Source organism: Cygnus olor, chromosome 1 (genome assembly GCF_009769625.2).
Source record: "Cygnus olor isolate bCygOlo1 chromosome 1, bCygOlo1.pri.v2, whole genome shotgun sequence".
Taxonomy (NCBI): Eukaryota; Metazoa; Chordata; class Aves; order Anseriformes; family Anatidae; genus Cygnus; species Cygnus olor.
In genome coordinates this window covers 67,750,132-67,776,873 of record NC_049169.1, presented here as the reverse complement: position 1 = coordinate 67,776,873, position 26,742 = coordinate 67,750,132, and the positions used below count along the sequence as shown (strand labels likewise).

Sequence of the window (26,742 nt, the reverse complement as noted above, 5' to 3'; positions counted from 1 at the left end):
AGGAATTTAAAAGAGAGGAGAGGGAAGGAGAGAAAGAAAAAAAAAAAAAAATCCCCCCCCGACACACATGGCTGAAGCGATGCATTAATGACTAGATAAAAAACAAAACCAGGTATCAATAATCAGAGCTGTAATATCCGCGAATATATTTAGAAAAGAGAAGACTATTTGCACTACTGAAAGAGTACTTTCAGCAGAATTTCTGTTACGTCTAAGGCTCTTTCTTAAACTAGGCAATCGATCAATGTTTTTTTCATAAGGATTAATCTTTTTTCAATATTATTAACTTAACAGATTTCATTGCCTGTGATTCATGTTGATGATAATTTAATTCCTATTAATAAGTCAAGTCAATTCTGATTTGCAATAAGAAATAGAAATGAAGAACCAACAAAATTTGGCTCGGTTCTGATTTTTCACAGTTCTGTTGCAATTTATTCATCCTTTTACAATTTCTATCTCTTTTTAGAGGTGAAATATAAGTGAAAATATTTTTATTAAGAACTAGCACTTGAGTAATTCTTTAGCACTGAACAGACTTCCAGTGACCGGGGTTGAATATAGCTGTTGATGGGTAACCCTTCATGAACCGGGTTACGAACTATACTTGAATTTTCTGACAGCTATAAATAATATTCTAACTGTTTTTGGTATTGCCAGTCATGCTGAAATGCCATGCAGGATACTGCAGAAATCTAAAGTGCACTGAAAGCAGAAATGAGAGTAAAGAAATCAGTTCTACATCCCGCTCTGTCATGACTGAATTGCTCGTTACCTCTTTTTCCCATTGGTCTGTAAAATGGAGTGGATTGTAACTGTGTGTTTCACATGGTGAATTAAGCATTGAAATTTCAAGCTTCCTCAAAAAACACAAGCAGAAAAATTGGTTGGTAGAACCAAATGTGGGCTTTTATACATGTGTAAATAAACTCAACAGATCTGTAGCCTCACAGAAGCAGGAAGAGCTATTTGCTCTTTTAAAGTGAGAGACGGTCTTACAAGTCTACCTAACTTCATACCCTGATTGCCGTTTGTGGGTTGCTCATCTTCTGATGATTTGTTTCTGGTTTTGAGTTCCAGAAGTAAAATGAAGCCCTTTGCATATCTGCTATGGCTGTCAGTCACGCTAAGCTGCTTCTAAGACCGTGACCAAATACGTGTAGCTTTTAAAGCCATGTGTTGGTAAGAGTGTCCAAAAATTTCTCTGACCTAGAGCACACAATTAGAAATTCAAAACATCTTTGTATCTTGCTATTCTCAAATGAAAAGGGAATTCTGTTCTGTTAGTGACTTCTTCGCAGAGTGTTTAAAGCACTGAGCAGAATTATTTAGTGTGTTGACTGATAGTTTATTTGATCATCCCTAGTTAGAGCTAATATGAACTGACAGGCTGATGTTTAGATTTTTTTTAAGTGAGGAGTAAACGAAGTAAGTGGAAAATGTTAAATCCTGGCAGAGAATGAGAATATTACTATTTGAAAGTCTTTTTATCATGAATGGTTGTTCCATTTGGTCAATAGGTAATTGTTTTTTTGACTTTTTCAGAAGGAAAAGTGACAGTTTCAAAATATAGTAAAATTTTATCCATGAAAGGTAACTGGTATACTAATGAAGTTGGTTTGTATTCCACAATACAGATTCCATCAGGATATTATCTCCAAACCATGAATTCCAACTTGAACTTCAGTGGATTTGTCTTGCCAATTGCAGCAATGAATGTAATAAGCATCGTGCCACTACTGATTCTTGTTCCTATTTTGGAATGCATTAACTCATGTCTCTTCAGTTCCAAGGGAAGTGGACGTTCTCCTACAATTTATATCGGTATGTTAGAAAACCCATGTGTTCACACAGTTTTTATATGTATTCTCTTTCTTGAAAGAGAAGCTTCGTTAGGTGATAATGATCTTATACAATTATTTCAAATTATAGATATTAAGCCAGACTTGTTTTGGGATAGCTTTGAGATGAATGTTTCAAAGAAATTGTGGAAAACAGTCTTATTAAAAAAAGGTATTAAGGAAAAAATGCCTAACTTTTGTTTAGGAAGGCGATAAATATTCTTCTGACTAGGTATTGAAACAAACATTTGAAAATAGATAGGAGTCATCTAGAGGAACTGGTGAGAAAAACAGTACTAACCATTTAAACTTGGGACTTCAACTTCGTTATCTTCTATATGTTTATTTAGCCTTTAATTTTGGAAAGTTTATTTTCTTTGGACGGTGGTATGTTTTTTTTATTTTTGACAGGGGAGGGGTTCTTTCAGTTAGTAGCTCTCTGATATCTTAAGAAAGGTGCTGTTCCTCAAAATGGTGAGTTTGATTAATTAAGCTATAAATAGAGGCTATCTCTGCATATTTTATGCTACACCTTTACATTAGGAGTGCAGCTTTTAAGAAGGAAACTGTTGTCACCACTATAGTTCATTCCAGACTCTTTAGTTGAATCCAAAGTGGGGAAAAAAGTTTTGTCTAGTTCTGTCTGCAATATGTGTTTTTAGAACTGGCAAGCTATAGGAAACATACAGACAGTTGTGTCTAAAACAAAACAATGTGTATCACTGGACTGCTATTCCCAGTGAGCAGGCTCAACATTCAAAATGGAAGATTTCTTGGAGAGGAGAAGGCTTCTTCTCTAGCACTACAATTTTAATTTGAATATCCAATATGGAATACTTGTCTAGGTGTCTAGGATTTTAATAAATAAAATTATTAAACTGAAACTTAGTTTAAACACATCTTGCATGCTTCGCTTCTATAAAGTGAAGCAGAGGGGGATCTCCAGAGCTGAAGTGTTATCTTTTTCTCATAGAAAGAGTGTGAAGAATTCTTGTCTTTTATTAGTTCCAACACTTTCATCAGTAATCATGTAAGCTCAGACTTGTGGATTGGAGCTCATCTCACAGAAATTCATAGCCTAGAAGCAATGATGGCTTTAATATGGGTGGTGTCTTACAAAGTTGGGCTTCCTTCCTTTGACATTACTGTCCTTCTTCCATTGCCCTGTTCCCTACCCCAACGTCCCTGACCCCAGACCTCCTATGTTCTGGGATGTGGAGGGATCCTATGCATTTACCTACTGATATCAGCTACATCTAATTCTACTAGAAAAGCAGCTTCCATTCTACATTTGCTTAGAACTATTCTTTTTTGGAGATGCTCTAATTAAACTTCCTACATGTTTTATCATCTGGCCTGCATTACAGAGCTCAGACAAAAATATTTATAAACGACTATTTTCTCAGTGTGCTACTATTAATTCAGTGCCCCATGGCAAGCAGCACAGTGAGTACTGACACACACAGAGGTATTAATCTGACTAAATTAGCCTAATTAAAAGTGTTATTAAGTTTTATATAAACCAGATGCATATAACGCAGCAGGTTGCAATTACCCTAGTTTTTAAAATAACATCTGCATTAAACCACAAAAAGCACATTCAGATAATAGTTTTTTCTTAAAACCAAGGAAACTTCAAGTTACTATTGATGTTGTATCCTGTTACGTTAAACAGAAGTAGAATATATGCAGTGGTTTGTCCTTAATAGTTTCATTTATTAAAATACCCTCCTGTTAGGGGTGATAAATTACCTGAGGCATAAAAAATACCTGTGAGTACAGGCAATGACTTCAGATATCTAAGCATATGACTGCAACTGCAAATATGGTAGACCTCTAAGTGCCAATATTTTTGCCAACAGTTAATTAGGTTCACAATTGTTTTCAGGAAAAAAATTGAAAGTATAAATAGGATGTTGGTGTTAAGCCAGTTTATAACTACATTTTAATGCAAGCTTTGTAAGAGAAGGAAGTTTGAAGACTTATATTCTTAACATACTGAGAGTTTCAGGAAATTATTCAAAGACGAGCCATAAGACAATGTTGAACTATCTGATTGCTCTGTAATAAGATCTATGTAAAAACTGCAATCTATGTTACTTTCTCTGAAATTGTTGGTTTATTTGTAAATTTGGTATGATATAACCAATATGGAAAATCTTAGTGAATTTAGTTTGTGTTGCAAATATATTGAATATTTGGACTTCATGAAAAACATGAGTTTTTGGAAAAGTTAGGGCTTTTCCAGTTTTTAGATTGTTATGCTGCTTGATTTAACCAGCAGTACAGAAGATTCAGCAGAGAATGGATTATGTCTTTGCTGGATTGCTGTCCATCAGTTACAGTCAATTTGTTCACTAAGGAGGACGTTTGGTAGCTTGAGACCACAGAATACTGGACTGCTGCAGCTTTGCTCTTCCTATAGCCAGACCTTTCATTGCTTCCCTACAGCCAGTGTTGATGCTTTTGTGATGGCATAGAGAGTTAAGGGTTAAGGGAGTAGATCATTCTTACTGAAACTGTAGCTAGACATTTTAAAAACAAAAACAAACAACAACAACAACAAAAACTGTGGGAGCATGGAGAGATTTATTAGTACCCAGTGATAAGTACATGACTTCTGACATGGGAACCGTGGGCTCCATTGTCTAGAAATGACAAAAGGAGAGAAACGTACGAACTTCCAATTCCAGAAGGCTTTCTGATAACAGAAATGTAGCTGATGTATTTTCCAGGCTGATGGTACCCACACAAAGGTGGTATATAGCTAAGGAGCCTTAGCCTTGAATTTTCTGCCCCTTCTGTCCTAATTCCCAAAGAGTCAGACTTCAGTACATATTATAAATATAAAATGAAAAAAAACTTTGGATTGTCAATGTCAAAACTAATAAGTGTAACTATTTCCAGTCATTAAGTGAGATGAGTCCTCTTAAGACAAGAGGGAAACAATATGTGGTCCAGGTATTTGAGCCAAAGTTGTCAAAAGAAAACAAATCCTCATGTCTGTACTTACATCATTGCTTTTAAGGGCTGAGGTATTGCAAAGTTGGTCAAAATCAGTGGGAGATCAAAACATCAGAAGGTTAAATGTTTCGGGTTAAAGTAATTCTAGATCCTTTTGGTAGTTTATTGGAAGTTTTGTCTTGCACTGAGGCTACACATACAGCTTTTTTCCCTGTCCTTTGTTCCTGTGCTTGTGTGGTATTTATGCCTTACCACTAAGGCAGCTGGTAACACTCCATGCTTTGCGTGTACAGTAATATATTGAACAAGGTATTTTGGATCATGTGCTGATACTTCAGCACAACTGAAGAAAAGAGGCAACTAATGTCTTAGGTGCAAGCACTTAAAAACCAGAAGATTTTCTCTTCTAGTAATGCAGCTGATCTTATCCTAAAATGTTAAACAGCCCATCAAATGCACTAACACTTTCAAACACAGGTCAGGAGAACTCTGTAGTGGAGGGAAAGGGAAAAATGTAGGAACACTTGATCTCCTGATGTGTGGTCTGCAGTGATTAACTTTTTCTCTCCCACCTACCATGGCCTGCAACTTTAGTAGCTTAAGTGACTGGACTACTATTTTTTTGTACAAAAAACAAAGGGGTAAAGCATACAGGGTATATGTATATTTCAGAATTTTACGGCTGCTTGAACTGGAGAATTTCCCTCTGCTCTTGGTACCCAATCTTTTGTGATATCTGGAAAAGCTGCCTTCCCTTCTTGCCCTCTTCTCTTAACTCCCGTAGTCTTTCAAAATTATAGTTATAAAATCTCCTTTTTGACTTTGTTCTTCAGAAAGGTTTTTCCTCTCTTGTTTGTTCTGCACCACTACATTCTTTGTGTGCTGAGCTGCTGTCCTTTTAACATAGATTTAGAATTAAGCTTGCGGGTGTAGGACGTACTTTTTTTTTTAAGTCTGTTTCTTTGTCCAGAGAATTAAAACAAACAAAACCAGCCCCACCCCCCCAAAAAAAAAAAAAATCTGACACTACTTTTGCGTGCATTGGGTCTCTGACTCACTGTAAATATGTGGTAATCCTGTAACTGCAAACTTAGTGAATACTCTCTGTGCTCTTTACCCAGTTGTAGGTCAGTTATCTGCTGCACTTTCTGTGATGGTTGCTGGTTTCTCTGAAATACACCGAAAGCATTTCCCTCAGGTGGAACAGACCCTTTCCGAGGAGATTCTCCTGGTCTCCTCCATGCCTTGCTTCCACTTAGCTCCTCAGTATGTCTTACTTGGAGTGGCTGAAGCCTTGGTAACACCTTCCTGTAAGTAAAAATTAATAGGTTAAAGCCAGTGTGTCCTGGTTCGCAAAGAATGATATCAATTCTTAAAAGTAATTAGACTATCGTGTAATATTTTTATCCCTGACTCTATTCCACAGGCTTAACGAGCAGATTTATGCTTTACCTGCTTGAAGTAGTATGGTTTGTCTTGCTGGATGTAATGCAGAGTGAGCAATGTTGTTCCAAATTAACTGGAAGGTTCTGCAGCAGCCTGGTCAGATCCCTGGGTTGTGTAATCCACCACTGGGGGGGCAGAGGGGGATGATGAGAGTGGTTGAGCTTGGATGCATGGCTGGCCTTGAAGTGGAAGCTGGTCAGGCAGTGGGATGATTCGAATGAGCTCCTGAGGTCTCTTCATCTCTTCTGTTCTCATCTATTTTGTAACTGATTTTCCTGAGACTGAACAAACACATGCATGACAATTGAGCTGTGGTTACAGTCTTTAAGCCCTTTCAGGCCACAGCCAAAGCAAGGTGAAGCAATTTAGCTTAACCCTTTTCATTTGAGGACCCAGCTAATAAAATTACTATGTTTTTCACTAACATACAGCATATGCAGGTGGGTACCACAATTCAATTGACATGGTAACTTGAGGAATATTGTAGGTAGATGCGGGACTTCTGTTTGTGCTCCAGTCAGGAGTCATGCAAAGATGCCTGCACAGAGCATGATGTCATAGTTTATGTAATGGAGCCAGAGATAAACATTCCTGTTTTGCAGAGCACAGGCACAGCGTAGCTCACGCTTACCATCCATAAACTATGTAGACATACTCCTGATTACAAATCTGAACCTTCTTTTCCTTTTATAACTTATCTTTCCAAAACTGCACTGACATTCCAGAGATTTGTTTCCTAAAGAGCACAAAAAGTCTTTACCAGTGTTCTATGATCCAGAGGTTACTTTTGTAATACTAACCTTTTTTTTATCTAATCAACTTTCATTTAAATAGACACGGGTAAAGTTGTGGACTAGCTGATTTCCATAAGCATTTCATTTTACAGGTTGAGTGTCTGTTGTTCCAGTACAACCTCAGAAATATTCAAATTTATTTCCTGCTGTTAAATAAAAAAAATTCTTAGCTTCATTATTATACTGTAAGACTACTCAGAGCAGGTCATGTTCTGACACTAAAAGGGTAATTTCCCCTAGTTTTAAATACTTAACACTTTTCAATAATGCCTCTTCATCAGATAGCTCTGAAGTACTTAACAGAGACAGGTTTCTCAACAGGTTATGTGGTTTCTAGGTTACAGGCTGAGTTTAAAAAAAAAGTGACCTCTGTTTAGCTTAACAACAACAAAAGATAGGAGGTGGCTTGCTTACAGTCTTCTCATGCTTCTGCATGAAAAGAAAATTTCTGTTAGAATAAGGCTCTTACCTAGCACAATGGGACAGAACAAAGTCCAGTGACTGGAAGATGACATTAGCCTTTAGAAAAGCTTTGATATTGTTTTTTGTTTTTGTTTTTTAAGGATTATCATTAGAGTGTGGTAGGAAGCAAAGTAGTGCATTTCCTCTTAAAATAAAGACTAAGCATCTTACTAAGAGCTGCGGTTATAGGTGTGATTCAAGAACACTGTGGCTAAGTCTGAGTTTGAGATTTGCATGGAAAAAAATAAAGGTAGGTACATGAACACGAAATTGGTTACTACTGTAGCAGTACTGTGGTCAGTGGAGATGCAGGCCTACATTAATTTGCCCACTGGTAGATGTCTGGCACCTTTTGTGATGGAGCATCAAAGACGTGCAAGGCAAGCAGGTTACTTATGTTACCAGCTTGGCCTCCAGCTGCTGCTAGAGTAGAGCACAGTTCTGCAATATGTTCTGCATCTTATGGGGCAGCCCCATGCAGATGGCTGAGGCACACTAGAGCATTTTGGGCAGCAGTGGGCATCTGTATTCCTGCTACTAAACTGAGCTCTAGTTTTCTACTTCAGTTTGAACTGAATTACTGTTGAGGAACCATTCACTGGATCTGCATCAATGTTAATGACAGCCTAGACACTGAAATAGTTATTTCACCTTTCCTGACATTTTACTGCTGTATTATGGAGAAGGTCAAATTCAATTATGGTAATAATTTACTTGGCCTGGAAGTACATGATCCAAGTTGAAGACAGAAATGTTCGCACCTGTAATTAGAAGGAAGTGAGGAAGTATCTCGGTTTTGAAGTGCTTAGTTAGAGGAGCTAGATCTGGCATATTGAACTCTTTATCTACATTTGAGCTCTGATACTTACAATTGTGTTTATATGATATATTTCATTATCTTGTTGATAGGAGGTTTGCATAATCACCTGCCTTGAGTAGCATGTGCATCTTTAAGAATACATAATACCAGTATTTTAATGTTTTGCTAATGCTGAAGTTCTGTTTTAAAGAAAGAAATAAAATGATAAAAGAACTGCTCTCCTTCACAGTGTTAGAATTTAAGATCACACAGCTTGAATTTGCAACCCTAGCTTGTTTTGAATAAGGAAATTACTTTCCTAAAGCCCAGTGCTTAAAAAAGAGGGGGTGGGGGTGTGTTGTGTCTGTCTGGTGGAACACTGCAGCAGGCATTTGCTGCCACAGTGCATGAGGTTGGTGATGTGGAGCTGTCCTGCTGGCCACAGCAGCTGTGGTGCATTGCCAGTGTCCGAGCAATCAGGTGCACTGTAGCTGCTTGGCCTACAAAGGGTTAGCAGGTTTCTGCACAGAGAACATTTCTCTGCCTGTCATCATTCCTCAAAGCACTTAGAAATGGGAAGCCTTGTAACAAACTGCTCTGTTAGTTAAAGGATATACCGGGGATCACTTCACCCACCAATGAAGTGCAATAATCTCCAGGGTGAAATGCAGCAGCTGGTTAATAGTTCACAGCAGCACTGTGGGAGAAGTGAGGAATAGAGTATGCAATTGAAACAGCAGGGATAATTTACGTAAGTAGGGTACAATTAATAAGCAGAACTTGGTCAAGATGCATGCTTTGCACCCCTGGTTTGGGGGTGAATGGGGGGAACAAACAAAAAGCACAACCCAGTACCTTCTAGGCTCTTAGAGACTTTTAAAGTAGCTAGGACACCGATTGTCCAATGTTTCAGACTGTACTGTTGTATCTACAGATGGTGTCCTAGGCTCACCTGCTTTCTCTTGCCCTCAGGCTTTTGGTACCTATTATGAATGAGGAAAAAGCGCTGCCCATGGTACTTTTGAATTTTTTTTTAGTGTTTCCAATGCTCTCATTTGGACATCCAAATTAAAAAGGGTGGGAGATGGTAATTGCAGTTTCATTTGTATTCAGTAATGCTTCAGGCAACTCAGCATCCAAATAGGCTTCTCTGCTGACAAGTTTCTCAGGCTGGAGGTCATTCAAACTCCAGTAATAAAGCAGATTGGGAGACACTGGGGCTTGGAGAGCTAGTGTGATTGAGAGCTCAAGGTGTGAAATTATGAAGTGAGAGGCTTTGACCAGGGAAAGCTGCTCAGAGAGAACAGCTGTTAGAAATGCTTACTGTTACTCTAACCTAGTTTAGCCAAACTACAACTGGTGGGACTACAATAATCCAGACTACTACTGCATGCTACAGCCCGCTCCCCCCCCCCCCCCCCCTCAAGTTGTTGCTTTTTCAGGTTTAGTCTTCTAACAAGAAAGACAACAGGTCTTAAAATAGCCAGTGACCTGTGGGGTTTCTGTATGGGGATTTTTATCCAGCCTCAACTAAGGCAAATTAACTACCCAAGTTAAGGCATACTCTGAACTTCAGAAGCATTCACCAGTGGCCTTGCTGCATTAGCTCTTGCCATGTAAGGTCCTGTAGTTAAATATCCCATCTGCTTTCTTTCCCCCTCATGACTGTGATGGTGGTTTTCTTTGTCTTTTTATGCTTCAGGTTTTTAAAAGGTGAAAGTGACTGGGTGAAAAATCGTTATGTGCTTGTGAATATCATTAGTTGTATATAGGGTGGTTTATTACGGAGATTTATTTGAACAGTTTAGATAATCCATTTTAACAGGGTACATACCAACACATGACTGCCCTTCTGCTTCAGGTAGGTTCTATTAGTAAAATGTCAAAAGTCCCCACTTTGGATTTTTTTTCTCTCATCTATCTTCTACTATTACTTAAAACAAAAACAGCAACAACAATAACAACCTGTAACTGTATTTGCTTCCTTTTTAAAGGTTCATTGCTATCATTCTGGCTTGTGCCAGAAAGAATTCGAGGTATTTCCATGCATTTTTTAACTGTCTTCAATGGAGCTGGCTGCTTTATGGGAGCTTTCTTTGTTCAGACAGCCCACACAGGCACTCAAGGTAAGAACATGCCCATGACTGGTGTTCCTGAGCAGTTTGCTAATCCCATTGATTATTGATTTGGAGAATTAGACATCAGAATTAAAGGAGATGCCAAAATTGATTTGCTTTCACAATTAAGATGGAATTAAGATAGGAAATAGCCTTGCAGTTGTATTCATCCAATTTTAATGAGTCATCTTAGTTTTGATAGGTAGAGTAATTAGTGAATGGCACCATGCAGGAAGCCCTCACCTCCAATCTCTATACTTCTTCTCTGGAACACAAGAAAATAAATGTTCTTGTATGCATTTTTTTTATGTTCATGGCCAAGTATGACCATATTAGCCAGGCTCACATGGAAGTTTCTGGCCACAAGAGTATGATTACTGCTTTAGCAAATGGACACTTTTCCCCAACTACTGGAAGAACAAGATTCTGTGACAAGATAATTTCATTGTTTTCACCCTTCTCCAGACAAATAATGCCATTCCCAGAGAAACTGATGTTTCAAGATGAGTTATTTCAGATTCATCCTGTTAAAGAGTATTTAGTGCAAGCCCTGAACTAGAAATTTCTCTGGGTTGCTGACTTTGAAGAAAGGCAGAGGGTTTAAGCTTTTTTTCCTTTGCTGATAAATCTTCTTTTAATACATAAGACTTGTTTCATAAGTAAATTAAAAAAATAATGCACTTGAGTCCTTGAGCTGAAGGACAAGGATACCTTTGTTTACATATCTGAAATAGGGCCTGTTTTTAAATTCACACTTCAGTTAAATACTTTAAATACCAGGCACAAAAGCGTCACCTGGAGATGGTTAAAAAGTAGGAATGCTTACCCAAATGAATCAGGCAAAGAACCATGAACTACTAAGACATCATGGCAGAGAGCAGAGCTGCTTACATTTCCATCAGTAGAATAAATTTTTCATTGAATAATGAGGGTTCAACAAAGCTAGCACTTTGAGAAAGATTGTGTTAACTTTTTTCCCCTCTATTCTCCTCTCCCCCAAAAGTATGGAAGCTATTAACTTTGATAAAATTGAAATATTTTGTTTCAAAGCTGATATTGTACTTCATTTTTACTTTTGATAGAATTAAATATTTATAAAAAAAAAAAATTAAGCATGATGTCTGTGTCAAAACATTTTGACTATGTGGTGCCACTATATATGTCATTTATTCCTTTATAGAATATTTATATAGAGCACCAGAGGAAACTTGACATTTGTATTTGGTTTACAGTTTGGTAGATTTTGTCTAATTCTATATTATTGATTTTTCTGTAAGTCTATATGAAAATATTTAATTATTCAAAAAGAAAATGTGTTTCTTGCCAGAAATTCTATTTTATTAGAGCTTTCAAATTTTTATCCTGACTGGGACCAAAAAAACTTGTCAGAGAATGCAATTCTATGTTCTAACCCTTTTTGCTCAAGATTCTCAAGCAAACTGGAGAAGTTTTGTTTTTTGTTTTGTTTTGGCTAAAATATTTCTCACTTTTAATAAGTTGTGTGGCAAAGATCTCCACTTAGCTTATGGGGGGTGGGGGGGAAGATATAACTTATGCCTTTACTTACATTGGCAGACCTGCTACTCCTATACTCCTATCCACTACTGTAAGTGGATTGACCACACTGTCATCCTGAGCAAAAGTCACTCTTAGAGTTTCCAAAGACATTCAGCAACAGTTTGTATTCAGATTAAGGTGTTGCAGCTGGACTGAATAAACCCCTAAACAGAGGAACTCCACTGCAAAACATGAAAAGTTAGAGGGAAAATATAATGAAAGATGTTTCATGCTTGCTCTGTTCCTCTAATTAGGAAAAGTAACCTCTAAGGGTTCTATTAGTATGTAAACAAACACATTATTGGCCTCATTTTTTTTCTAAAAATAAGTGGAACCTCACTGGGTATCTCTTTCCAGGTTTTCACATGCTAGAGTGAGATAAATTGTTCCAAGATGCCACAGTTCACAGCTTGATAATAGTGGAAAAATTCCTGTATCTTACTTTGTTATAATCCTCCAGACTGAAGAGATCTCACCCCAACAGACTTTTGTCTTGCTGAGTCATAGATCAAAGTAGGCCTGGGATCAGCCTTCTGAAGCTGGGTAGAGTGTAACAAAACCAGAGAGTCATTTAGACTTCGTTTTGTTTTTCTCCTAGTTTGAAAGAAAACGTTTCCTATGAAATTCTCTTGTTCTGTATTTCTTCAAACTCTTCCATTGTGCTTCTCATGGGGTGTTCTTTGATGCTTGTGGTGAAAATCTTAAGATCAGCAAAGTAATAATTATTTAATTTATAAAGACTAGTGGTTACTTACCGAAACTTCTAAAAGTCACCACTTCAGAGAATAAAATGGTGACCTCTCTGAAGTCAGATAAGGTAAAATGACATAAATTAAGCTCTCACTCTTCGCATTTGTTATTTTTCCAGCTCTGTTTTAAGAGCTTCTAAAACACTCAGTACCTGGACAATTTATGAAACCTGGGGGTAAGAAAACCATTCTGATTTTTTTTTTCTGAAAAGCTAAACTGATTTAATTATACTGAAAGATCAAAATGAATTCCCTTTTCCTGAAAGAAGATGAGCGTTTATGCAATATTTTTTGTAAGATTTAACAAGGCTTAGCATGTGACTCTTGGGCTATGGGTGCTTTTGCCTCATCCAAAGATTCTTGTTTCACTAGAACCTGAGCCAAGGCTATTTCTGGTTCTCCCATATCTAAGCAATGCAACCATGATTGCTATGAAGCAATTCAGGATACAGTAAAGAATATCCTCCTATGTATATTTTGAAGTACAGCATGTTGAGAAAATTATTTAAACCTTTTTATATCCTATTTCAAGTCACTAGTTTAGAATTTTATTTAGGTTTTTATTGGCAAAGTTGATCAAATATCAGTCACAGTCAAAGCTGCATTAATCATTTTTAACGCATCTATGGAGGATGGTGTGAATACGACAAAATAATACTTAAAAAAAATATCTGATGAGTGCAAACAGATGATGGGTGACAGTGATATTTTCAGTACAAGCTGGGAAACTGCTTTCTTTTGGATCTCTTACCTCTCCTAACATTTTAACGGAAGAAGATGCAAGACACAACCTGTCCTGCTATGCCAATCATTTCAAAACACTTTTCTCTAAAAATATTAATGTAAATATGTAAGGGGGGGAAAGGAAAAAGGTCAGAGGAAGGAAACTGCCCCGGACACATTTGTATGTAGATAAAGTTTTTTTTCTATTTCCAGTTTGGAGCCTTGTGTGATTCTAAATACCAGTGATGATATTGCTTGCAGTCCAGATGGTGGTGTCCACGGGTGCCTACTTAGCTATTAAGGATTAGAGGTAGACTGAGGCTTTAATTTGGATATGATTAAACACGAAATATATGCCTGCTAACTTGGTGAAATGATGGAAGGAGATACAGTTACTTTTTAAGACCTGACTTACATTTTTCTATAGTCACAGTCTAGGTTGCGGGATTATGTTAAATGTGGGAATTGTACATAACAGGCTAACCTCTATCTTATGTTTGTTTTGCTTTCTTCTCTATTTTCCTAGTGCTAAAATATGATATTCAGTAAACAAAGTGAGCCCCTTCCTATGCAACTTTGGGCTTCATTATGAATCCCTTGAAAAATTCAAGGGTGCCATCATCATAACAATTCCCTTGTGTGTACTAGCATATGTGGAAAAACTGGGCTACAGTCATTTCTGCATAATTTTTCATGGCTTATAGCAGTATCTGATTGTCAGTATTTGTCATCCACCACAAGCAGTATAGGAAAATGCTCTTGTCTGTGTCCCAGTCGTGGCTTCACCTACTTCTTTGCCTGTGTTGGTAGGATCAGGTGTTTTTTTCAGTGTTGTATAATATTCTTACTTGTACTGTCTGAGCATTTTTGATATAAAATTGATAGGACTGCTTAATGTCAGTGGAAGTTTACCAGGCACTTTATTTTAACAATGTATGGTAGCAGGCTTGAGGAACTCAGGCTCTTTCCAGGCTTAGTCTTCTAATTTATTCTAAATTTGCCATGAAATGCATAACCAATTCACCTCTAGCCAACAGCAAAAGGCTCCTTAAAATACGTGGCTAAAGGAAACTTCTGATTCTGTGGTGATTCATGCTACTGAGTATTTCCATTGTTGGAATAAAAATGGAAATCAGGAGCTTGTTGTAGAAAGTTAATTCCCAGTGAGCAATTATCTATGTGACAAGCCAACCTTGTAATTGGCACTTCTGTTGGCAATCTCCATAGAAAAGTAAAGGATTGACAACCCAAAGGCAGTGTCTTGGGGAAAAGTGAATTGTTAGCATATTGCATGCTGATTGAAGGATGCGAAAGTTCTGAACTCCTCAAACACAATAGTGTCAAAAACATCTTATTCCACCAAAAACAAACAAACTGGCCCAATAAGTTCTTAATGTTAATGACTTAGAGTAAAATCCTGAAAATATGAACCAAACCCCCAGCCAGTGCCCCATTCTAGGGTCTGCAGATGGCTTGTGGAAGCTTTTAGTGGGGCAAGGAATAAGGTGCCTAAATGTAGTTTCACTGACTGAAACACCTGGTTGAAGTTTCAGAGTGGATGGCTGTTCTCCCAAGGCTTCCTGCCAGCTGAGGATTCTCTGTGCAATGTATCTAAGTAGAAGAAAATGTAGTCCAGTTCAGCCCCCTCTTCCGTGGAAAACCAACAGCCTTTAAAAAGAAAAAGATCTTGAGAACCAAATATTTTTGGTTGAAAACAGGAAATTATTAAATTAATCTTGGCTGTACCCACTGATGAAAATGCCTATTGATCAATCATCTTTGACCCAGGTCCTGGAGGGGGCCGGTGGTAAAGCGGGGGCAGAACCCAGATCTCTTAATGCCCAGGCTGCCATTCCACCCTGATAAAAGCAACCAATCTCACTTTCAATGCTTCAGTGTGGCGCCTTTCCTAGCATTAAAACAGTTTCCAAGGTCCATTTCACTCTGTCCTCTTAGAAGCTGCTAAATATATATAAATATATATAGCTCGAAACTATTTTTAACTGCATATTTTCCTGTTCAGATTCCATTGTAAACTCCATTCCATTAGGAAACTCCTGCTGCTCATATAGTTAGATTAGCCGATGTAAATAACCTAGCAGACAGTGTGAACTCTGCTTTGACAAGCTGTAGCACCGAACCCCATGCATGCTTCCATTTCATCAGATACACGTGATCTCTCTGTGAGCTCTATTGGCCACTGGGGGATGTGAAATGAAAAACTACCTGATTGTGAATTATGACAGTAAAAGTTTATAAGCTACTAAAATGAAGTTATAGCACCTAGGAGCTCAGTCGACTGACAATGTTAAATGATACGTTTTAAAACTGGCTTTGAGATAATGCTACAAAAGGCACTGCACACGCAGGTGAGGTGGTACTGCGCTGTGACAGGCAGAAAGGTGACATGACACAGAGCAAGCTGCGGAGGAGTTGGGAGAAAACTGCTGCGCGCTGATGGCAGGTGTTCCCTGTTAATCCCAGGAGAGCTAGAGGTAACTGCTTTGAAAAGAAACATCTTTACAATGCCAAGATGTGGAGGAAAAGAGAAGAATGTACATGTGTGTGTGCATAAGCCTTTGATTGTTTTTTCTCTCCAAATCTAATTAGAAAAAATTGACAAGAATGGCATTGGATAGCTAAAGATGGCATTAGTGGTCCAAAGATTGGTTAAGGCTATTTGCTTTGTATGAGACAGCTATACCACAGAAGGCTATTTTTCTTCCTCTCCTTTTTAAGCTAGTTAAAGTGGTGAATAGCTATTCTATGTAGATGGGAAGGACTTGGTACCAGAATTTGAGGGAATGAAGAAAGGGATCTTTGGGTGCACCAATGCTAGTGTTTTAGTTCAGATTAGGAGTGTGCTTTTGATTTGAATCTCCTGATCATCTGTTTGTTTGTGCATTGATTTGCATCACTGTGATCTTGAACCACAAAAAAATCTTCTGGATGAAACTAAACTCCCCAAATGCCTGTGCTGGATGCGTTCCGGCTGTTAACAGGAATTAGCCTGATACAACCCTTCTGAGCTGTGTGTAGTGTGGACATCAGATTCTCAGCTCCAGCTGAGTGTTCCTGTTGTACTTCACTACTTGCTAATGAAGACAGTCTCTCCTTCTTCAAAGGCAACTTGTACTACCAACTAATGTAAGAGGTTATGGCACTGTACACCTTTCTCTGATGTTCTGTATCTACTGTAGTTTCTTTTTCACCTTGGTTTTGTTTTACTGTAATTGATTATGGTACTTCAGGTACTGACTGTCTTCAGATGTAGACAGACTGGGGCTTGCTTTCCTGTTAAGCATCTTGATTTCCATTGTAATCATTTATCACCGGAGCTTGAATTTGTGAGGAGCAACATGGAAAGCTGACAAGAATTTTTAGGTATGAGAGACTCAAGGGTGTATATATAGGTATGTGCATATGTATATGGCACTATCCTCCACTGAAGGGAGTCTATGCTGCCAGAATGTCACAGATACTGTTGCCTACAAGCCTTGGTAAGCAAAAGGTCTGTGATTCATGCAAAATGAATGTGTGGAAGACAAGCACGTGTTGCAGATTCTCAGTTAAAGGCAATAAAATATAAAGTAAAATGGCAGGTAGCATCTTGGTAACGGAGCACCGCCCAAGGCATTAAAAAAAAATGCTTTTTTGAAAAGGGGCCTGTTAAAAGCATGGGAGATGTAAATAAAGACCTTAATTCTAGCCCTTCTAAAACTTGTGTATAAATAGATACAGAGAGGTTCAAGACAACTGTGACTATCTTATACAGACTTACCTTCATGCCTTTCACACAAGCCACGTCACGTCTTATCCTGCAAGGTAAACTAATTCTACTTCAAATGTCTGCTTTGCCAGGCAACTGGTTTCCACACTTGCTACATGAAGGTAAATTGGAGAGATTCTTCTTCTTCTTGGCTTCCTTAATGATGGTGAACACCCTGGGGTTCTGGACCATTGCACACAGGTATGTGTGAGGAAATGAACACTTGACGTTTCATTTGTAGATAGGGGTAGAAATGCTTGCGAAACCTGTAAGTTAGTGTGTAATAAGGAATTGGTAGTGATAGATCATACGGTGTTGTTCAGGGTTCAGGCTTCAGTGTTGTTTTCTGCCTTGAGGGGAGAGAAGGAGACTTCACAGTAACAATTATGATAAGATTTTAAAAAATAAAAATTGAAGTAATTAGCTTTAAATATTTAAGGAGCCTCATTAATACCAAGATAAAAATACCTCCAAGAAGAGAATCCTTTCCTTTACTAAAGGACATAAATATGTTGGCATGGGATTAAAACTATAGCACTTGGCACTGTACCAAAATATGGTAAACATTGCTATTGTCCCTATGAGCTTCCATCTTTAGCATAGGACAGTAGGTGAGGGGCTTGTAAGAAAACAGCAGAATGCTTCTGGTTAATGCTTTGTGCAGTGGTATCAACAGAGCGATGCTGAAATATTTTCTGATGCTCTGCTGGGTAATGAGATAAATGCAACTTTCTGCTGCAGACTGTGGAATTGCTCAGCCCCCATGCAGAAAGTAATTTTATGTCACCTGTGGAGCCTACGTTTAAGGCCCACATATTGCCTGTAAAATGCAAGGAATTCACATTTGCATTCCCCTTTTACATCCAGAATGGCTTCTGAGTTGGCCTGCCTCCTGTATTCTGGAATATTTAATCATAGCTAACTTTGTTGTCAGTGTTATAAGGAATACTTGTAGCTAAGATCAGAGAGGGAAGCAACCCAGGTCATGTGCAAGTGGCATTCTCTCCTACACACCGGGCTGCAGTTCTATGAAAATCTTTCAGGAACCTTGACAAAGTAGTGATTTGATAATGACAATAATAGAAAATTTCCAAGGGCGTTGTACTTCTAGACCTCTTTTTTTTTTAAAAAAAAAAACTTTTTTTTCCTGTTACCTATTAGTCTAACTTTGCAGCATACAGATTACTGTAGCATCTTGTCAATCACCTCAATGTAACCTGAGGCTTAAGTGTTCATTTATATAGATGGTTAGTTCTCAGTTCTGTTTTTTTTAACGGTGACCTGAGTCATGGTTAGAACTGTTTCTCTTCTGTATACTTTGTCTTGTCCTTTTACAAAATGGGTTTTTACTCTTCTGTAAAATTAAATCTTCACTTATTTACCATTGAAAACTGGAGGGTTTTGGCTGTCAAAAAGTGGTCATAAAATTAGGTTAAGCTCAACAAATAATTTTGCCACAAATTAACACGTTTTTGAAAGTCAACAAATTTCTTTGTCTTCCTATTTAATATATATATATATATATTTCAAGTTATTTACATTTTATTATTTTTTTTAAATTTAATTTCAAATTGGCACTTCACTTCAATATCAAAGTACCTTATTTTTCAGTAAGGCAACCAAAACAAAGATGAAATGTCTTTTAAGGTTAAATGTTACTTATTCATTTTGTGCCGAGTAAAATTCACCTGATTGCAATTTTACAGAGTGGAGGGAAAAAAGGGTGAGGGCTATTCAGATAAGCACCAATTTAAGACTAGGAGGAAATCATCCTTTAAAAATCAGAATTACAGTAGACTAAAATTTCTGAGAAAAGCATGCTTGCAAAACACTGAGTATCTTTTGTATTACACCAGATATTAATTGCTGTTTCTTTTTAAAATCTATTTAAATGATGAATTATTACTATTATTAATCTGTGCATCCAGGTTGGCACTTCTCATCATGATGTTCTGAAAGATTCTAAGAAAGTAAAATAAATAAAAATAGGGTAACAATATGTACTGCTTAGAAACCCAGGATACAGATAGCACTCTAACTTGCAAAATATCACCTGATAAACAATGGGTGAAATTGATGCCATAAAGGAAGACTGTTTTAGCATTTTCCTTCCATATTCTTCCTCCCAGATACAACAATCTGAATCAGGAATACACCAGTGAGTTCAGAGGAGCTCTTCCTGAGGAAAAACTTCTGAATCATGACAAAGACATCAAGCACTATGATAGTGTCCTGGATTGCTCTCCCATTTTGTCTCCTGTGGAGACAACCTGATCAAGTTTCCCCCTTGTTGGACTCAATTTTGATTGTTACCTACCAGCTTTCTAATGATAAATTATCTAGTGTACCTTTAGTGGAATAGCTAATGTATTTATTAATCACGTTAGCACTAATAGTGTTATTTAAGTTTATAAAAGAGCAGTTGGCATTGGATTTGGCCTTGTAGGATGCTGCACTGTTGTAATACATGTCGAGGACAATGAGAGCTCACTCCTTGGCATGGTTGATGGAGATAGGCTTTTAATCTGTACAGGGAAATAGATGGATATTCACACATTTGTACTTAGTTAAAAATTAATAAACTCATGTATACATTTGTTTAGCAAATTACTTTGTGACAATATCATTTGAAAACAATTTTGGAGGCAGTGTCAGCTGGTTGATACTTGAGAAGGTGGGAGCCTTGTGTGCTATGTCTGACTCTGTCTGGTGTCTAGCCCTCATCAAGTTGCTTCTTTACCTTAGTTTCCCCCCTCAGGAAAATGGGCACTGCATACTAACATTCTCAGGAAATTGCCTTGATCTACTAGAAACATGCTGAAATTTGTTGTGAAATATTTGTGCTGAGGCATATAGCCTTTGCTTTGGCAGAAGCATGATGAGATTTTTCATTCCTAAAGGATGATATACAGGAAACTTGCTAGTGGGAGAACTGGAGACTAGAATTTTTTAGATCAAAATTATTAATTGTAGCACAAGTGAAGATGATGAAAGGAATTGAGAAGAGTAGGAAAGGGTAGATACAGTTGGGAGTGGGGGAAGAAATAATTATCGTTCCATCTTAAGAATCTGCTAAGTTACATATTCCCAAAATTGTCTCACTTGGGCATTGTGAGTGGTGCTAATCAAGCTACTAATGCTTTTTTAAAAAGTCATTACTAAAGAGAATGAGGAAAGAATTAGGGTCCTTATCTGATAAAGAAATATACTGAACCCAAAAACTAAAGGAATACTTAGTTATAAAGATGATTGTATTGAAAATAGAAGTCAAGTCAGAATGCTGCTAGATATGAGGAACGCTCTACCACAGAAGAAACTACACTGAAAGCATACAACTTGCTGAAGTGACCCAAAGAGTAGTTTGAGCTGAAACTCATGAAAGACCTGATGAAGGAAATCAACTCTCTATTGTTAACCATGCTGCAACTATAGGATGGGAGTTGGAGTGGGGGGAAGAAAAATGTAGTAACTACATCTAAGAAGTAGTAAGGAAGGCAGTCAGGACAGCCTCAGAGCTGTTAGTTTGATCTCACTAGTATTTAAGGTTTTGTAAAATTTTAAAAGAATATTTAAAGTCATGAGATAAAAGGAAAATTGAATAAAATGCAACACAGATGTATCAAATGTACATTTTTCCAGGCTACCTTAATGTCTGCATGTAATGAGAATTCATTTTCTAAACAAAACGTAGTAGAAATGATCTGCCTTGATTTCAGCAATGCTTTTGACATATGTCTCAAGGGAAATAACTTATGACAGTGGAGATGAGGGTCAGCAGAAGGTGGCAACAGATACTGTAGAAAGGGGAGGCACCCATCTGGAAGCAAATTTTTTTTGTGGAACTTGTTAAATATCTTTCTTTGTGGTAAATAAGAATGTGATCTTGAGATACACTGGTGGAGATGAAAGAAGCAAGCAGATGTGCATTCTGACCAATGTGGGACTCTGACTTGATAACAGAGCTGAACTTATAACTCATTGTTTGCTCTGTAAGGAGTGTTGGCAGGGGTGGGGGGAGAAAGGCAGAAAGGCTGCCTACTTCCCTTGTCCTGACTCCTGTCCTGCTAGCAAGAGACAGTCTCTTTCCCCAGAAGTGTCTGCATAAGTTGGGCTGGCACACAAACTGTGGGCAGTGGGTGGGGAGTGGTGCTCTGGTTGAAGTCAAGCTTTCAGCGTAGAAGAGGAGGAGACTCCAGGGGTCCTAGAAGAGACCCTGGAGTTTGCACAACCCAGGGAACCATTCACAGCTTGGCCAACAAGGACAGTAAGGCTAAAGGACCTAGCCTCCAAGGAGAGTAGAAACTGGGGAAGTAGGCTAATTTTCATATATGAGTAAATCTGTACATCCTACCTGGCAGTTATTTGCTTGTAGCATGTAGTTTTCTAAATGGTATTTGCATTGCAATAAACCCACCTTTAAGCCACAGACACTCCAAGCTTCTTGCTGTAAAGATAAAGTGGGAAACTCCTGAATCCTTGGCTTGATCTCTGACTGGGCAGAGAAAAGCTGTAGAGATGCTGAATGTAGTTTGCTGGAGAGAGGTATGTGGTCCCTGTCAATGCATTTTATGGTTGTACACAACAGGAGGAGAACTATGTAACAAATGGATAAAATCTAAGATCTGAACCAGTTTGTAAAATTGGTCTGGAGATGCTTTTAATACTTAATGATACTATTTTTTTAAAAAACACAAAAATAACCATTTACATCAAGAACAGAAGAACAAGAAAACTAACTTGCTTTTAAGACAGAGGTTGAAATTATTATTGGAGACTTGTTTGGTGTACTTGCCTCTGGCAAAGAAGGTTCTTTCTCAGGCTTTTAGCTGCCACACAGCTGTGCTGAGCGCATGTGGGTATGCTCTCAAATGACCTGCATGTCCCTTTGTCCCTGGAGAGTGAGGCTGGCATATCACTGGTTAGTACTTCTCCCCTTTACAGTCTTTGAACTTCCTAGGAAAAATGTTTGGTAAGAAAGCTGCAGGTACAAATACTGTTGGGTCTAAGATAAACAGGCTGAATAAGTTTTTTTCTGAGTTTTATATTTTTCTCTGGTCAGCTGTGTGAAATGGAATCTGACTCACATTTTTGAATGGCATAGGATGAGAATCCTAAATCCATACTATGCAAATTCAGCAAAAAGGTGTGTTTTTTTTTTTAATGCAACTCAATACAGAATTAAACTCTAAAACTTGGTCATGTCTCCTTTTGACACATGACAGCAGAAGGATTTCCTGGGTCATCAAGTCAGGTTCCTAGTTGGTGAAAAATACATTTCACACATTCTCATTAATTAACTTAGCATTTAATATTATAAAGCCATGACTCTTAGTTGGACTACTCCACTTTGTCATTGTTTTGATCAGGTTTCTCTGAGGAGAGAGAGCTTTCCAAAACAGAAGATAATCTTTTTAGGTCTCTGGGACCTGGTCTGTGAAATTCAGTTTTTGTGCTCATCTGCTCTTGAACGTTAAGATTAAGTGTAAAATCTGCATGTTAGGGGTGTGGGCATGGCCTTCTTAATGTGTTAGCTTAATGGTTTCTGTCCAACTAATCAGTGGAGGCAGAACTTACTTAGCTTCTGTGGTGATAAGATCAACTTGTAGAAACCTGTGGTTCTGGTGATCCTGAGTTCAGTTCCACATTCTGAATATCTGCATTTCTTCTGATCATGCTTAGGTAGTTCGAGGCCATTCAGCCTAAGACTGCTTTTTCTCAGAAATCAAAATCTGAAAACAGATCACAGCACAGAATATAAAATATTATAGTTTAATTGTCTGAAGATCTGTAATTCTAAAAAAAAAAAAAAAAAAAGAGTATTAGCTAACTCCCTGTAAAGAAGGACCTCCCTAGCACACAGTCATGCAAAAAAGCTTTCAGCAATGGAGAAAGAAGCAGAAAGGGCAGCCTTCATAAAGGTGTATTTGAGTTGTATGGATTAGAATGGGCTTTGGGATGAATATTTGATAACTGAAAACTACCTTTTTCATGTGGACTGGAGGAAGACTTTCTATCAGATTTAGTTAAGTATTTGGCCTTTTGGGTGGATGTAGAGGGCTACTGATTGCTGGATATTGACTGATTTCAGCTGGTGGTGCAGAGGAAGAAGTATGAAAAAGTCTATCAATCATGCTCGCTGTTATGACAGAGCAATTTAGCAGTTATACCCCAACAGACAGGGATGCTTCTTGAACTGGAGCATTTGGCACTGCATACAAACCTAATGGAATTCTTTGTACTTTCAGAGCATTGCCTAAATTTTATAAATCTTGTCGCAGCACACAGTAAAATTAATGTAAAGGAATCTGTAGATTCAGTCTTGACTTTGAAAGAAGCTGCTTTTTACATCTGGGTTAATACATTAGAGGAAAAAAAAAAACACCGCAGGAGGAGAGAATAAATAAGGTGGTGTATATGCATATGAAATAATGTAATAAACACCTGCAAAATGTTAAAATAGCCTTTTATTCAGTATTTTATTGATCTGTGACAGTTTTGACAATTTTCATGAGAGAAAAACATTCAGATTTCATTGTCTGTGCTTGAGATAACCTGTTAATGTTGAATTGTACAAAGTAAAGGCAGATATGTGTTTTAATCCTTATCAAGGACTGTAGTTTTGAAATAGTGTGGAAGAAGTTACCTCTGAAGGGAGGTTCACAGGCTGTGAGTGAACAGAAATATCCCAGTTCAGTTTTGTAGTTTGAGTACTACCTAAGTTTTCCCAATCTTGCCTCAACACACAAATTAGTATAAAGGACTCTGTAGCCTTGACCTTGAAAGAAGCTGCCTCTGTCTACCATCTCTGGTTATAACTATTCCAGTGGGTGCTGTGCTCAGAGGAGGTCATTACTAATATTGAATACCCATTTGTGTTGCTGATTACTGGCAGTGCTGCTTTTTTAAGGGTTAAATGTGTGTTTTATTCTGTATTCATGTACGCACAAAAGAAAAAAAAAATTGTCCCAGACAGTTCACTGAGCACCCCAGTTAAGTCTAAATGCATGGGACACCATTTCGAGTACAGGAGGGTGAAGAAAGCTTTCTGGTGAAGATTAAGATCTCCATCTGTTAAGTTTGCATTGATGATAAAACACATGCTCCCAGTTGGAACAAGATGCATTAAAAGAGCAATTTCACTTCTACTGCCTAGCAACAATGTCATTGAGCACCTGCAATAGTTTAAACATTAAGCATAATTGGCTTTGCTTGACATAAATCTGTAGTTTTGTAAATAAGAGCAGTTGAGTTTCCATGTAATACCAATTAGCTATAAGGAATGCTTTGTTTGCTGAAGCCTGCAGCTTTGCAGAGGAAAGAGGGAGCTGTTAAGACTCAGCAGTATTAGTCAGAAGATAGAACCCAGATCAGACATTACATAGACTTCACAAGCATCCTTGTGCAAATTATTTAATCTGAGTTGGGTTCCCTGTCTGTGAAAGGAAGAATAACATTTGGAACTTTTTTTTTGTAAAGAACTCCGTGTCTGATTAAAATAACTTGCAAATAATTTTACAGCATTAAATTGAGCTCTGTGTCTGTGCTGGATTTCTTTTCCCTTCTTTTAGATGGAGCTAATATTGCATCTGGAAAGGTTGCGTAACTTCTCTAGAATTGCTCACTTTCTGCCAGTTTCAGCACAAAGTGGTGCACAACCCACCTGATACAAAAATCAGTCTTGTTCAGCATCTGTGGGAAATCAGAGTTGGAAAGATGCAGCCTTCCTCATGTCCCTACAGCAGAGCTGCAGAGCAGAACTAAGTCTTTTAGGCTTCAGCTTGGTGTCTGTTTGCTTCAACATATACTAGGTGTACCTTGGTGGGAACAAACGTAACTTCCAGAGGGTGTTTTGAAAGACTGCTTGTATTTAATCTTTAAAAATAAAAATAGGTCCTCAAGTTTCCTCACCACATCTCTATTCTTAATAGAGTAAAAATTACCTCTTGCTTGCTTATTCCTACTTGGTCTCTATGAAGTCTTACCAGAGAAGTAATATTTTATTGGTTTAGTACTTCAAATTATTCTAGTTTTGGTCTTTCTAACTCTAAGTATAGATTTTCTCAATTCAGAGAAAGTTGACATCTGAACCTTATGCAGTCTACCAGTACTGGTGTTGGCTTTAAAAAAGTTAGTTAATCAGTTCTTATAAATAGTGGGAGCTGAACTAAAAGGAATTTATCTGATAATGGTCCTTCTGTGTTTTGGGGATGCTTCATCTCTGCAGAGTGCTGGGGAATGCACACAAAGAGAAACAAATTGTAAAGACAAGCTATGTTTTTTTTGGGGGTGTGCATGCTCTCAAAAAGAAAAGCAAAAATGTTTTTAAAGTGACTAAAATGTTCTTAAGTGCAAAAAATTCTTAAAATAATCCTTTTTTTGGAGGTTAAAACAAAAAAGAGTAAGTATACCTATAGTTTGACTCGAGAGTAGTTTACCCTCTTTCCAAACACCAGGATTTTTGTGTAGAGCCAATATATGTTCAGTTCAACCATCTAATACCCTTCTGAGGGAAGAACACATCTCTATAAAGTATTTCAGTTATTAACTTTACAGCTTGGGAACTAGCATCCTTTCCTGTTAGTCCTGAAACTCCTGTTAGAGTTCTTGCTCTGCCACATTTGGTACAGTTTAGCTTAGAACAGTGGTTGGAAACTGAGTCTTATACCCAGCAGTTGGATGGAGATCAAATGTGGGTGTGTATTGTTCTGAGACTACTCTTTTTTATTTAATGAAAATAAAATTATTTTTCCTTTGTTCAACTCAGAAGAAGAAATGTTTTGAAATCTGAAACAAACAAAAAAGCAGTGACCAGGAAACAAAGAAAAAAACACTAAGCAGTCAACATTTGTCCTACCTGCTTTTATAGCTTGTGGAAAAAGCATCTTTTGAAAACAGATCCTGAATGCTTTCATTGTCATGTCATGTGAATTTCAGAAGCAAGATCTCTAAGGTTGGGGATGGTGGTTATAGGTGCACTTTAGTCTGGAAAAAATAAAATTAAAAAGCACAGAAAGTTCTCTCAGGTTTGCTTTTCAGATGGTCAATGAATGCAATATGAAGATACTGTCTATTTAGCTGGCTGGCAGAAAGAAGAAACCTTTGATATCAAATGAAATCATAAATTCAAAGCAAATCTTGAATAGTACAACAAAGGTTGCCAGAGGGTGCTGCTTGAAAGCTAATCCACTATTACCTGCAATTCTGAATTTCTTTACATTGGCTCGTGGTGTTTTCCTGTTGTCTTAAAATTGTTCCTTTTAAAATGTTCAGTATATCAGTTAAATGTAGAAACCTGAGATAATTTAATAACTTGCTGACAGATGATAACCCCTTCAACAAGCTTTGTCACTGTTTATAAAGAGTTGTCACTTAATGGAAACTCTTTTTAAGCTTCAACTCTTTAAACTTTAATGTTGGGTTTACTGTATAAAACCTTAAACACCATGAAGTCCTGCATGTATATTCTGTGAAAAAGAGGTAAGGGAACATTCATCACTTTAGGGAGACACTTCACTGCAGAG

General features: G+C 37.6%; 1 protein-coding gene across 6 annotated transcripts in view; it reads left to right on the top strand.

Moving 5' to 3' along the window:
• Positions 1-19,843, top strand: part of SLC15A5 (solute carrier family 15 member 5) — a 32,280-nt gene extending 12,437 nt beyond the window's left edge. For 5 of the 6 annotated variants that reach the window (XM_040563858.1, XM_040563837.1, XM_040563869.1 and 2 more), the window contains 5 exons: positions 1,638-1,824; positions 5,927-6,115; positions 10,301-10,432; positions 17,314-17,422; positions 19,351-19,842. In XM_040563858.1, the coding sequence (XP_040419792.1) occupies positions 1,638-1,824; positions 5,927-6,115; positions 10,301-10,432; positions 17,314-17,422; positions 19,351-19,495 (762 nt within the window). In that variant the 3' untranslated portion in view covers positions 19,496-19,842. Of the gene's footprint in view, positions 1-1,637; positions 1,825-5,926; positions 6,116-10,300; positions 10,433-17,313; positions 17,423-19,350 lie in introns of all 6 variants that reach the window. The other variant, XM_040563883.1, reaches the window with a different exon arrangement.
• Positions 19,844-26,742: the final 6,899 nt, after the last annotated feature.